This window comes from Manduca sexta, chromosome 1 (genome assembly GCF_014839805.1).
Source record: "Manduca sexta isolate Smith_Timp_Sample1 chromosome 1, JHU_Msex_v1.0, whole genome shotgun sequence".
Lineage (NCBI taxonomy): Eukaryota > Metazoa > Arthropoda > Insecta > Lepidoptera > Sphingidae > Manduca > Manduca sexta.
Genome location: NC_051115.1, coordinates 1298389 through 1312193, shown reverse-complemented (window position 1 = coordinate 1312193; position 13805 = coordinate 1298389). Strand labels below are relative to the sequence as shown.

The 13805-nt window shown below is 37.0% G+C and overlaps 1 protein-coding gene across 1 annotated transcript; it reads right to left on the bottom strand.

Moving 5' to 3' along the window:
• Positions 1–745: 745 nt before the first annotated feature.
• Positions 746–13604, bottom strand: LOC115449767 (zinc finger protein 197). The gene is made up of 14 exons (XM_030177656.2): positions 13333–13604; positions 11615–11755; positions 10463–10682; positions 9507–9639; positions 8791–8916; positions 8165–8282; positions 7171–7256; positions 6589–6724; positions 6316–6446; positions 6038–6148; positions 5299–5502; positions 4523–4634; positions 4004–4111; positions 746–3589 (listed from the first exon to the last, which is right to left on the bottom strand). The coding sequence occupies exons 1-14, from the start codon at positions 13471–13473 to the stop codon at positions 3407–3409; spliced, it is 1950 nt and encodes a 649-aa protein (XP_030033516.2). The 5' UTR covers positions 13474–13604; the 3' UTR covers positions 746–3406.
• Between the last annotated feature and the right edge of the window lie 201 nt (positions 13605–13805).

The following is a 13805-nucleotide window of genomic DNA, read 5'->3' as shown; positions in this document are numbered from 1 at the left end:
GTATTTTACATTGGTGTTTTGCTATTTCACAGTATGCCGGCGCCACACATAGCAATAATATTTGAACACTTGTTTGAACTCATGTGTGGCACGGGTATTAGCGTATTTGTGCAAATTTTGTCTAAATGTTTGCGTATTTGCCATTCGGTATCGGTTTTTCGACCACACATCAAAGCGTTCAAAGTTACCGAGTTGCTTGAAGGAGAACCGATTGTTTGGAAACCTAAAAGTAAATGCCAAAATGAAATTTGATCTGTAACTGTGTTCTAATGTGTGGCAAAGTCTTTGTTCAAATATTTGTCTGTGTGTGGCGCTGGCAGTACATTGAGTGACTGTCACATAAGTGCAAAATTTTTGTATAACAATCTTCCCAATGTCCGCTCTATGTAATCTCAGAACTCTGCGAGTCAATAATTTTTAGATTGTGCCTTCATCGTTTTTCTACTTCTACGCAATGTTTGATTCCTTCCCCCTTATTCATAGATGTTTTTTTATCTAAGGACGGAGTAAAGCTGTGATAACAAGTTTGTTTCTCAGTGCTGACGGCATGGCAGCCTTCGCAGTGCGTAGACATAGGGCCGTTGTGATTGGCTAATATTGAGATACAACAATTTTATCTTGTTATCACAGCTTTACTCCATCCATAGATGAAAAAAGTCTATGAATAAGAGAGCTTATGTTTACGCGAATGTTAGACATTGAAATAAAACTATTTTGGGGATTTTATCGCGGTTTTAATATTATATTTTTTTCCCGACGTTTCGAAGACTGCAGCTTTCGTGGTCACGGAGCGGACTGAGCTGTTCGTCATCAAAGTTAAAGTTACAATATCTACCTAACTTTCACAATTATGCAATTTTTAAATTTTTTAGCTGTTGGCGGTCCGATCTACGCAGAATGAGCTCAGTGTCTTGAAGCTTGCCAGACTTCAGTTGCTGTCTTCGAAAAGTGTGGAGAAAATTATAATATAAAAACCGCAAAATAGTTTTATTTCAATGTTTAACATTCGCGTAAACATAAAAAATCAAAATTTGAAACATGTATATTCCATAATACTAAACATGAAGACGTGTGTCTATAAAGGCATCACATTGCTTTAAACTCTGCTTATAAAGGTTAATTTTGACATTACGTTACTAAATGTAACTACATTACATTGAAAATAACTCTACATAGTTTGTTCAGAAAGAGAACCGTCATGGCCGAAAAGTGAACTAACTTTACGATTTTTATATAGCAACCCTTCCCCACCATTTGGTAAATGTTAAACATATTTCTCATGTATTGCTTGTTATAAATGATCTTGCGTGTTATTTTAAGGGATTTTTGTATAGAAACATATCGAAACTAAATAATAAAAGTAATTAAGCATAGTAGCGATTCAAATGCCACGACGGTTTTCTTTCTGAACGGACTATAATAATTTACTCAAACCGTGGGTGCTAAAAAAAATCTGGAGGGATTTGGACCCATACCGGGCGGCGAATTTAGAGGTCGGCAAATGCAAACTTGGTATTACACAACTCAACATTAATGCAACTTTGCAACTAAGACGTTCAGAACATTAAACACAAAATATTTCCCGCGGGGTGCGAAACAATGATGACAAAGGTAAAAATATAGGGGTGGTATTTTCCAGATTTTGCTCCGCCTCGAAAAATTCAATATTTAGGGCTGCTATATACTTATATATATATATTTGGGAGAGCCACCGTTGGTTTTCACCGGGGGTACCTTGCGAATGGTGTACAGGCGATCCCCCGGCTTAGCAACCACAGCAGTTCCGAGGGTAATAGGGAGGGGGTAGCTACTTCCTTCCCAGCTATCCCCTCCTTTCCTCCAGGCCCAGAAGTCACTAAGCCGGGGGATTCCAGCATCCCATTAAAAAAATGCGATATATAATTCAATTTGTGCCAAAAAATGTAACATAGAATCTTGTCATAGTGAGTCAGCGACATTTTATTTAGACCAAAAAACACTTGATAACATTTTTTTTAAATTACTTTTATGTATACATGGCTAATGCACTAATATCTTCATTTTCATTTATTTACAGTAAATACTTTATTACACTATTTTATTACAAGTTTCTGTAATCACAAACAATACTGTCAGCATATAATGCGTACAAGTATCTATCGATAATTTCAATTGACAGCCCTAGTACCCATTTCTAAAACCTCAGCCAACTAATCAATAGTCAAAATTAACCAATCAAAATTACTCAAACGTTAAGTTTATTTTGATCCATTTTCGTTGTCGATCTTAAAATCGATTTTTTTTTATCTGACAGTCAACTGAAGTGAAGTTCAAGTTATACTATTGACTATGTCCGATTTTCAAGGCCCACTATCGATTCAAAGATTGTAATGGATATGATAATCGATTTTTTAAATCGAAATGATACTAAAATCGTTTTTTTTATCTGACAGCCAACTGAAGCGAAGTTTATGTTATAATACTATTGGCTATATCAGATTTTCAAAGTCCACTATCGATTAAAAGATTGTAATCGATACGATAATCGATTTTTAAAGTCAGTTTACCGAAAAACAAACTTGATCGAAGTCAGATAGAAAATAAACTAATCAGAATAGAGTTTGATCGCAAGACTACTTATGTTGATTGTTTTTTTTTTGGATCGATCTTTAGATACCGACTGGGATAATTTTTTAATACCATTCTTTTATAGTCCGTCAACAAGTTTATGCATACATCTATACATATTGTAAAATAAAGACCCCTTATCTGTCTGTATGTCGATTTTCTCAAAATCCACTGAACGGATTTTTATGAAATTTGGTATGGAGATAGTTTAAGACCCTGGGACGGTTATGGGCTTTACTTTTTATCCCAGGAAAATATATAGCGGGACTTTTATCCCGGAAAACTTATTCACGCGGACGAAGCCGCGAGCAAAAGTTAGTTGTTAATAATACAAAAAAATAACAATTATTATTTTAATAAAACTTCCTAACTGTTATGTTATAATAAAGAAAAAATATTAACAGAGATATTAGCCTATTGCCTCCATCTTGTACAGTCAACCGCATAAATTACTGAACAAATTCAAAACTTCAAAGCTGTTGTATACCAGTTTGAAGAACATTGTAGCCAGTGTAACTACTGGACAAAATGAGACATGAGATGTCTCAGGATGGCGAGCGCAGTGGAATACCAAACAATACTTGGAATTCAAGGTGTTGGTGTTTCTTTTGTTTATCGGTCGTATCGCTTACCATCAGACGAACTCCAAGTTCGTCTCGCCAAAGCATAAAAAAATCTATAATTTTAGTTTAATCGTAATTTTTATAGTCAATTGTAGTAACATAAAATTATCAAAGTGATTTAAAGTTATTAATTTGTTAACATCTTTTTTTGCTGACCGTACCTAAACCTAATCCACCTACTGCGTCTCAGTTCCACTGTCCATGTATTGCACCACTCGCTTCGTAGGAAACACTTTGTGCACGCGTTTCCTGTGCGTGTATAAGGACGCTTTTTGCTTGAACGTTTGCTGACAAATGTCGCAGGAGAGTGGACGATCCCTCGAGTGAATCACTTCGTGTTGGGTGAGGGCTTTCTTGTCCTGAAATAAAATGGTTCTAATCAAGCCTTTTTGTTACTTCTTTTTGACCGACTTCAAAAAAAGGAGGTTATCAATTCGACTGGTTTTTTTTAGGGGGCACACTTATTCTCGAAAGTTGTACATAATTTTTTGTACCCTTCTCCCTTCCTGTACTTCTTGATGGCAATTTTTCTATATTTTCCAAAATTCCTCTGCTTACCCCTATAAAAAAGTCGTGGTTCTAATTACTATCTTTATACAGACAAGTAACCGCAACTATTGGTGAACTGAAGGAATGAATGATTGATGGACTGATGAACAAATAGTATATGAACAAAAAACTGACAAGATTGATTGACAAAGAGTGAATGATTGAAAGGAGACTGATAGAGGGTGAATGATAAAGAGTGAATGATTAATAAGCGAGCGACTTACAGTGAATCCTTTGCCGCACATCTGACACACATGATTCCGAGGTTTCTCCTTCTTCTCGCCGTGTACTCTCATTATGTGTTTATCTACATTAGATCTGGAGGCTATAGGCTGTAAGATAAATAAATATTTAATACTAGGTGATAATAAACTCGGCATGTCTACGCATGTCTCGAAATAAAAGAATTGTTCGAGATAAAAATAGCTTTAAGTCAATTTATGTGTTGTTTATGAGTATTTAATATTCATACACACATATGTCTCGACATCTGGACACCAGATAAATTTTAGGCAGTTATTTTTTCCATAATTGCAATCGGTAGTCTCTACCTATCCCTATGGGATAGAGGCGTGATACTATGTATTTATGTATGTATGTATTTTTTACACGAGCTCGGATAAGTGACCCCACTACATCTGTTTGTAAGTAGAGTGGGGTACCGATTGTGTCTACTGACGCGAGATTACTCCTCGCCAGTCGCCACAATTACGCCGGCCTGTTTGTTTGTGTAGATAGCATACCTTTTCACATATTGGACATTTGTGCGAAGTCTTTCCTAGATGTTGGTAATTGAAGTGGTCCTGCATAGCCTGCTTGGTCGGATAGCCTTTATTGCACATTGGACATGGAAATCTGTGGACAAACATGCATATATCATTCTTATATTATTCATACGTGACCATGAGGGCTGCAAAGTCTTCGAAACGTCGAGAGAAAATTATAATATAAAAACCGCTATGAAATCAGCAAAATAGTTTTATTTCAATGTCTAACTTTCGCGTAAACATAAGAAATCATTATACATATGTTTATTTTACAAATCCGTGTCTATAAAGGATATTGTCATATAAACATTACTGATATTAGCAGTGATGTCAGATAGGGCAATTCCCTCCAAATCGGAGGAATTTGAACATCAAGGGGGTAAGTTGTGAGAACAAAATGATGGTGAAAAATAATCCCGGTCTAAAATGAAAACATGGTTTCCTAAAAACTTTTAGTAGTGGTAAATTACTAGCCTCTTAGTCGCAATCTATAATATTACACTAAAAATATTTTTTTGGGATTGAAATATACATAACTATTTTTATCGCGTTTTTTCTATCATTATTTTCTCCCGACGTTTAAGTTACAATATGTACTTACCTATAGGTGGATATTGCGATGACCGTCGAAGGGTAATCAACTCTCATCAATCGACATTCTATTTGACCCTACTTACCATCAGTTGCAGTTTGCTCACTTTGCTATGCCTACATATACAAAAAAACTTATGTAAATTACGAACTACTCTTACTTGAAAACTTGATCCGACGCATGCGCCCTGGAGTACTTGAGATGCGCCTGGTAAGTCGCCAAGTGCGAGAACACTTTGCTGCAATCTGTACATTCATATCGACTTCTGTTCTGATGACGCCGTATGTGGTACTTTAACTGAATGACGCGCACCATCTTGTGACAGATGGGACACTCCTCGCGCGGGAGAGGGCCTTCGTGGAGCCTGCGAATGGGAAAAATCGAGATGATGGGAGTGCTATGGAATTTTATACAGGATGCAGCGGAGAATACGACTTTAATTCCACATAGGGTGGGACTAGTGGGCCTTAATCATTAAAACAAGTATAAAATTAAATCGTATTTAACTTTTTAATCATATTTACTTACAATGGTTTTAATATTTTGAGTGAGAATTAAAATTATTAATGTTTTTTTCGATAATTAATATTGGTTATTTTTCCAATGATATTGTTCGTTATAATTATTTTTTATTTTCTCGTTATAGTATACATATAATATCAGATCTGTATTATATACGGTCTACGATTTCTCAGGTAAGCAGGTTTCCTCACGATGTTTTCTTTTACCGTCAAAACGAGCGATAATTCACAAAGAATAAACACATAATTTTAAAAAAGTCAGAGGTGTGTGTCCTTGGGCTTTGTTTCTGCCGACGTGCGTCTCAACAGTCTGTTCCGCACCCAACAAGGAAGGGTAAGGATGATTGATTTATTTACACGGCACTAAGTTATTCTTACCTGAGATGAGTTACCAGCGTTGTTCTGTTCACGAATCGTTTTTTACAATGGTCACACTGCAGGCCCTCTCTGTGACATCGCGCCACGTGATTTTTCCTGGCTCGGGAATTCCTAAGAACAAAAAAAAAAAAATGTTTTTCAAAGAAGTTTTGAATATAAAAAAAGGTTTTTATAAAAAAAATCATAAGATTCAAAATAGAATACAGTATTATAATAAAAAAATATATATATTAAATAGGGATTTTTATGAAAAAAAAAAAAACCATTTAGTAACTCACTTGAAAAACATATCACATTCCAAACACTGATATCCTTCTATGGTTGTTTTTGAGAGCAGTTTCCTCAAGTCGCCCGGTTTTGGAGTGCTCTTTACTTCCCTGTCTTTCTCCTTGTCTTTTTTCTTTCTAGTCTGTCAACAATGCAACCACTTTAAATTAAAAATACAAACATATATCGGAACATAAACGTCAGAAAGTGTGCTCATAACACCTCTGCCTACCTTCAGGGGCAGAGGCGTGATGTTTTTTGTCTGTCTTATCACCCAGACTCACCTTACCACTCGTGGTGGTCCCAACATCTCCTATCTTGATCACGTTACTCGGCACCTGCTTGCTGAGATGCGACCTCACATGCATTTGCATCAACTTCACTATGTACTCCACATAACCGCATAGTTTGCACACGTACCTAAAACAATTATAAATCTTACTTCTTTATTAGAAGTTAGGTGACATTAGTAAGATGGGATGAGGAGAAAGATCATAAGTAAAATGGTTTTTAATTTTTTATTGCTTTGAATCGTTATTCATTCGTCTCGTTAGACGAGCTTGCCGTTTGCTTGATGGTAAGCGATACGACCGATAAACAGTAGAAATACCAACACATTGAATTATAAAGTATTGTTTGGTATTCCATTGTGCTCAGTATATCCAGTAGTTACACTGGCTACAATGTCCTTCAAACCGGAACACAACAGTGACTACACACTGCTTGGCGGCAGAAATAGACATTGCGATGGTACGTACCCAGGCACACTCTCACATATGAGAGATCTACCACCAGTAAATCATTATAGTAATCATTATATCAGTAGATTATTATATTTTAACTTAGATTTAACACGTTTTCCTTACCTATAATGGTGCATGTCTATATGGGCTCTCATTTTAGGTTCCTCCACATACACGTAGCATATTTTGCATGCCGTATGCCCTGGTTTCTGAACACATACATATAGGTTAATAATGCTAGAAAAAAAATGTTCATACGCAATAGATAGCTATATGACCAAGAACTCGAGTCATTCAGTCACTCAGTAGGTACTGCATAATATTTAATATTGTAAGTAATAATTAGATATTCTCATGTCTTGACTTATCATAAGTGCAACTATGTTCGCCTACGTGATGAATAAAATCTTTTTATTTTATTTTTATTTATAAATATTATTAAACTTGTATTTGCGTATGCTAAAACATAATAAAACCTCCGTAGTCCATAGTCATTCAGGTATTTTTATTGTTTTGTTCCGGACAGGGGGTGCACGTGCGCCTCCTTGTACTCCTTCCCGGCGCCCAAGGCTCAAGTGCAAAAAAATGGGCGTCTAACCCGATGCGAGCATCCGAGCGGAAGTACTAAAATAGTCTTTGATAAAACTCAGCAGAACCACGCGTGCTGGCATGCTAAGCCACTGCTTAATGGTTAAAGCCATCACGGCCCGACTTCATAGGTTCGCTAACTCTTCTTTCCCGCACCATCAGTCTTTGGAATAATTTGCCAACACGTGTTCCCTCCTTCCTATAATCCTGGGTCCTGCCGTAGCGTGAAGAAGCATCTTAGGCATGATTGTGTCCAATGGTATGAGATAGCTATGTGTTGCCATTCGATACTTTATCTGGTCGGCATCACGCTTACCGTCAGGTGCGGCGACGTCACTATGCAGTACCAGAATTTAAAAAAAACAACATTCTTCGTTACTTTCACAGGGTGTTGACATAATAAAAATATCACTGGTCAGGTTCAGATCACCCCTGACCTGAGCCCTACATTAGCAAGGACCAACGTACACTTAATTTACGAGCGGCGCACGCGCATGCACTCGACAAATTTATACCCATAGTCACTCACCGCTCTATGAGCAGACAGGAAGTGGTCCTCAACTTGTTGTTGAGTATAAAACCCGATGATACACAGCTCGCATTTGTAAACCGAGCCAGCATATTGCACCTTGTTTCTTAATTCCTCTCTGTAACAAATATTAAGCCATACATTAATTGCCATTTTTTATCATCATTATCAGCCGCAGTATGTGCAGTGCTAAACATAGGCTTGCAAAGATTTACAGATAGATGAAATGAATTTCAATAAAAAATATTCAGTATACAAAAGAATTGCATATCTCGCCTGACAAACTGTATTCGTTTTAGAAAAAATAAATTTGGACTGACAAACAGATTAAAGCTTTTCCCGCCCTCACACCCGCCACTACAACTCCTGTAAGCCAGGATCAGCAGTAGCATTGTATGACACCGAGCGGTGAAGCTCGCCGAGTTTCAGGGAAAATTAATTTGTCATTATCCCGCAACGAAATTAATCAAACAGAAAGGGAGGAGTTGGAAATATTAACTGTCCACTTGCATAGCAAAGCGGGAGACAAAATAATGAACTAAGGAGGCGTTTTAACCTCAAGGATAATAACGTTTACAACTAGATAAGCTACAAGCAGACTGTCAATAAATACTGAACTCACTCACCTACAAGCCATCATGTCAGTCTCGTTCATGTATTCCATCATGTAGCCGGGCGTTTTTACCTCCACCTTTTCTTGTTTACATATAGGTTTTGATATCACAACTTTCTCGTTTTTTTCTGGTATTGGTCTGGGAATGAATTGTTGCTCTAAATAAATGGCGTGATAACTTTTTTCCTTTGCAGAGATGTTAATAATAAGAATGTATAGGTACTCTTTGGCCGAGTGGTCAAAAGAGACTGGAACACATCCAAACAGGGTGTATGCGATTCGAAAAAAATACTGTGATTTAAAATGTGCGTCCCGATTCGTAAATATTAAATGTATACTTAAGTCAAACAAAAAAAAAGTAGAAAAGCTTTTGAAAACACCATGAATTTTAACAGGAAAATGTGTTTTCCGATTCGTCTGGACGAGCTTTCCGTTCGCCTGATGGTAAGCGATACGACCGCCCATAAACAGTAGAAACACCAACACCTTGAATTACATAGTATTGTTTGGTATTCCACTGCGCTCGACATCCTTGGACATGAGATGTTAAGTCTAATTATGTCCAGTAGTTACACTGGCTACAATGTCCTTCAAACTGGAACACAACAGCGACTACACACTACTACTTCGCAGAAATAGACATTACGGTAGTACCTACCCAGGCGGACTCTCATATATGAGAGACCTACGTTAATTTAAAACTAACTGAACTGTACTATTAAAACATACCCGATAGTGAGATGTGGTGGTTCCCCTTTAATAGTGGTCCCGTATGTATCCGTGTTGGACACTAACGTATCCGTCCCGACCACTATGTGCGACATCATGCCAGTCACTGGATTCTCCAGAACTATTTCCGGTACTGAAATGTTTGATATATTTCTCTTTTATTTTTTAACACATCGTTTCTGTCAGTTAGTTTAAAGTTATAACTTTTTGTATTTAAAGGCAACATGTTTTTACCTTTAAGTTGTTTTGTCCCATTCAGTTTAACACTATATTAAGCTACAATATGACTAGCTTTTGCTCGCGGCTTCGCCCATATGAAGTTTTCCGGGATAAAATTCCCGCTATACTTTCCCAGGATAGAAAGTAGCTTATAACCTTCCCAGGGTCTTTAACTCTCTCCATACCAAATTCTATAAAAAACCATTCAGTAGAATTTGGGAAAATCGATAATTTTTTGCCGTTTTTTATATTATAATTTCCTCCCGACGTATTTGAGTTGCCGCCTTCATGGCCACTGAGAATTTATGCCCGATTTGGCAATAGGCTTACCCCCTACCACAACGTGGAACGGAACACACTTGGCGAAAATCCGATGCCCTAGTTGCACAACGTCTCCATTCGGTATTAAAAGTGTGAAGTGTGACCCTAGATTAAAATTTGAGATGTTTTTTTTATTGCATTGTATGACGAGACGAGCTTGCCGTTCGCCTGATAAACAGTAGAAGCAACACCTTGAATTACAAACTTGTTTGGTATTCCACTGCGCTCGCCATCTTGACACATGAGATGTTACGTCTTATGTCCAGTAGTTACACTGGCTACAATGTTCAAACAGGAACACAACAGTGACTACACACTGCTGCTTGGCGGCAGTAATAATATACCTAGTAGTTACACTGGCTGATTAAAAAAAAATAGATCAATGCTATAAACCTTATTACACACTATAAACTCACCTTCAAGTATGTGTCCGTCAATATCCAAGTTAATATTATCCCTCACGGCCTGAATGACGTCATATTGTTCGTTCTTAACGTTTTCAGACGTAGTAATTGCAATGTACTGTTGACAGTCATCGCCACCGAATGAGAAGTCGAAGAATATCTTGTCGTAGTCGTTTTTGGTGTCCACTTCTAGAGTGGAGAGGGATTGCGACATGTATGAGTGGTCCACCATCTGAAAATACGATAATAATGAATATCAGCCCTGTATTATATACTGTCCCACTGTTGGGCACGGGCCTCCTCTATTGAGAGGGAATAGGCCTTAGTCCACCACGCTGGCTTAGTGCGGGTTGGTAGATTTCACACACCTTAGATATTTCCTAATACAGAATTTCTCAGGTATGGTCTGAAAATACGATTATATCAAAATGAAGTTTTGTTTCTAAAAGAAACAAGCCTATGAAATAATAAATAGTTATTCGTCATTAATTTTATATTTTTTATTGATAACTAGCGTATTTCCGCGTGAAAAGAAATTTAAGGATGAAATTCCCGCTTTTTATTTTACGATAATAAAAGCCAATAGTACTCTAGAAGTAATGTTACTTGCTACTGGAATTTTGAATATCGGTTCAATTATTCCAGAGATGAGACCCTACAAGTCAAACTGCTCCTTTTCATAATATTAGTATAATATATTTAGGAAAATATTGTGATGTTCTTTACGTAGACACTAGCCCCTACACCGCCCCCTCCCTTCGTCACGCGGGAATGTACTTGATATGGTTGACAGCCTAGGTAGCTTAGTTGTAATGCGTACGCTGTACGAGTACGACTATCGCGCTGAGGTTATGGGTTCGTCTCAAAAATTACTCAGTCGCAGCTCGGAGTCAGGAAGTTGGCGGTGTTATACACCCGTGCCTCGGAAAGCACGTAATGCCGTTGGTCCTGCTGATCTCTCTCCGGTCATATCTGCCGTCTCACCAGACTATGAGAAGGAACAGAGAGTGCTGAGTATTGCACACACTTGTACACTATAACATCTGCGTACCTGATTGACCTGTGTTGAGATTGGCCTCCGTAGCCGAAATTCAGCTAGGAAGGATTCATTCATTCACGATTGCTGGCTATAATAACCAACTGAGACAGCACATCCTGCATTACCTCTTGCGTCCTGCTCAGCGCCAGCACCCTCAGATGTTCCTGCGCGTTGTGCACCTGCCATTTGAACTTGACGAACCTCTTCATCACCGCAAGGCACTCCCAGCACACCAGCTGCTCCAGTTCCGGAATCGTCTCGCCTAACTGGAATGGAAGATGGGTTCTTGAACGGTTAGGTTTTAGGGCAGGGCGAGGTGAGGTGAAGAGGCTGTCCCTTTAGAATAACAAGTATGTACTTGTGTCAAATTATTCGCCCCCTTCCTGAATTCAAAATGCTTTTGAAGCCAGCTTAGTGGAGTAAGGCCTAAAGTAGGGATGGCGAATGGTACGCGTGGCAGTAGTAACACGTGACAAAATAATTTGGGCACGTTAATAATTATGAATGGGAAATGTATGAAATGTTGGGACCTAAAACAAGTCAACAAGAACTCAGGTTTTGGGTCTAGCCGAGACAGAACGAGACAAAGATAAAGATAAAGTGCAATAGCAAAAACCGACTAATCCATCATATTCTCAAGTCTATGATATTTGTTTTAAAATATCTAATAGGTACGAAGACACACTAGTGCGGTGGTGCAAGAAACAACATTTTAAGATAATGAACTGTCTACAAAGTTGCTTAGATCAATGTATCTCGCTATTCCCTAAAGTATAAAAAAACTAATAATGTCACCACTTTCCTGTGATTTTAATTTACAAAATTACAAATCATCATCAGCATTTCAGCCAAATTTCAAATATATATATTAATTAATCTAAAAGTTACATGTTTTGAATTTTTGAACGGTTTCCTATAAAATAGCGATTTTGCGCTTGTATTAGTATACGTAGGACCAGTTGATATGGTCTCTACATTCTCGTATAGTTTTAGAAAGAACGTGGTGCGGGATTTGCTAGGAAATAAAAAATTCAACTTTAGAATTTAGATTGGTATTTCATTCTGATTGGTCAATTTCCACTTGCCTAAAGTTACGTGCGTTAAGTTCGATGAACTTTAAAGCACGAAAAAAAGCGTTTATATAATATTTTTATAAACTAGGTAAAAGGTTTTCCTTACTCCATGTAGACCAAAATCTACTCTAAGCCCCAAGGTCGCATTAAGCATTAAAAAACTCGATAAATCTATGCCTCCTAATTAGGAGTTAATTAACTACTTAGGAATAAGTTAATTAACTATCGTATCTGTTAGTCCCTGTTTACTATCAAGCCCATTTAAAAAAATATACTAACTGAAGAAAAAAAAAATTCATTAAAAAGTTTTTTTTTCGTTTATTAACTTTTTAAGATGGGTTTGGTAGTAAACCTACTTAGACAACTTAAATTCTCTCCTAGCCATCGAAATATGTACAGTTTTCGTCGTAATACATAATAAAAAATCATAATTACCACAAATTTATTCTAAATAATAAAAGTAAATTCATATATTTATGTACAATCGGACTTTTTATTATAAAAAACTGAATTTATGGAAGTGCGATTTGATTTGGCACATAAAAGTTCAAGGCTATTTGATATTCTCATAAACAATATGCAAGGCCAATGAAAACAAACATTGCATTACTACCATAATACTGTATTACTTTATTTTTCGATTAACTTAAAACATAAAAATACGATAAAGTCTATTGACCCATTTACGTAATTCAATTCCGCTTCCGGTGTATATCACAATGGAAGGGTTCTAACTTCGGACTTCCGAAGTTTTTAAATCTCGCACTCACCCTGTCTCCGGTGTAGTCGTGCATAAGCAAACGAAATATTTGAAGAACATGAGTCGAATTAGTTAATGAAAATAGATTGCGACCGCTGCTTAGACAAGTGCAGCACACCGTCGTGTAGTTATTATCAACACCCTGTTCCATTTCTGTTAATAATTTGCCGATACAATATTGTTTTGATTACTTTTCAAATCACAACAAGAAGTAATACTCCCATGTAAAATAGACGAAATTTGGTAAAGAACGTTCAACTCAACACGACACCACAAAATGGCTGCTTTACCCGGTGTTGCCATCAAACAAATTTAAATTGACTTTTCAAATGAACAAACTAGATTTTATTTCCTAATTATGTTATTGTCCGTGCTTATATGCCTATGGGTAAATAATATGTACTACATTGTAACGTTACAGTTAAATTGAAACTAAAATGATCTCTGTTTTTAATTAAAATCGTAGGTGTTGTAAATTTTAAT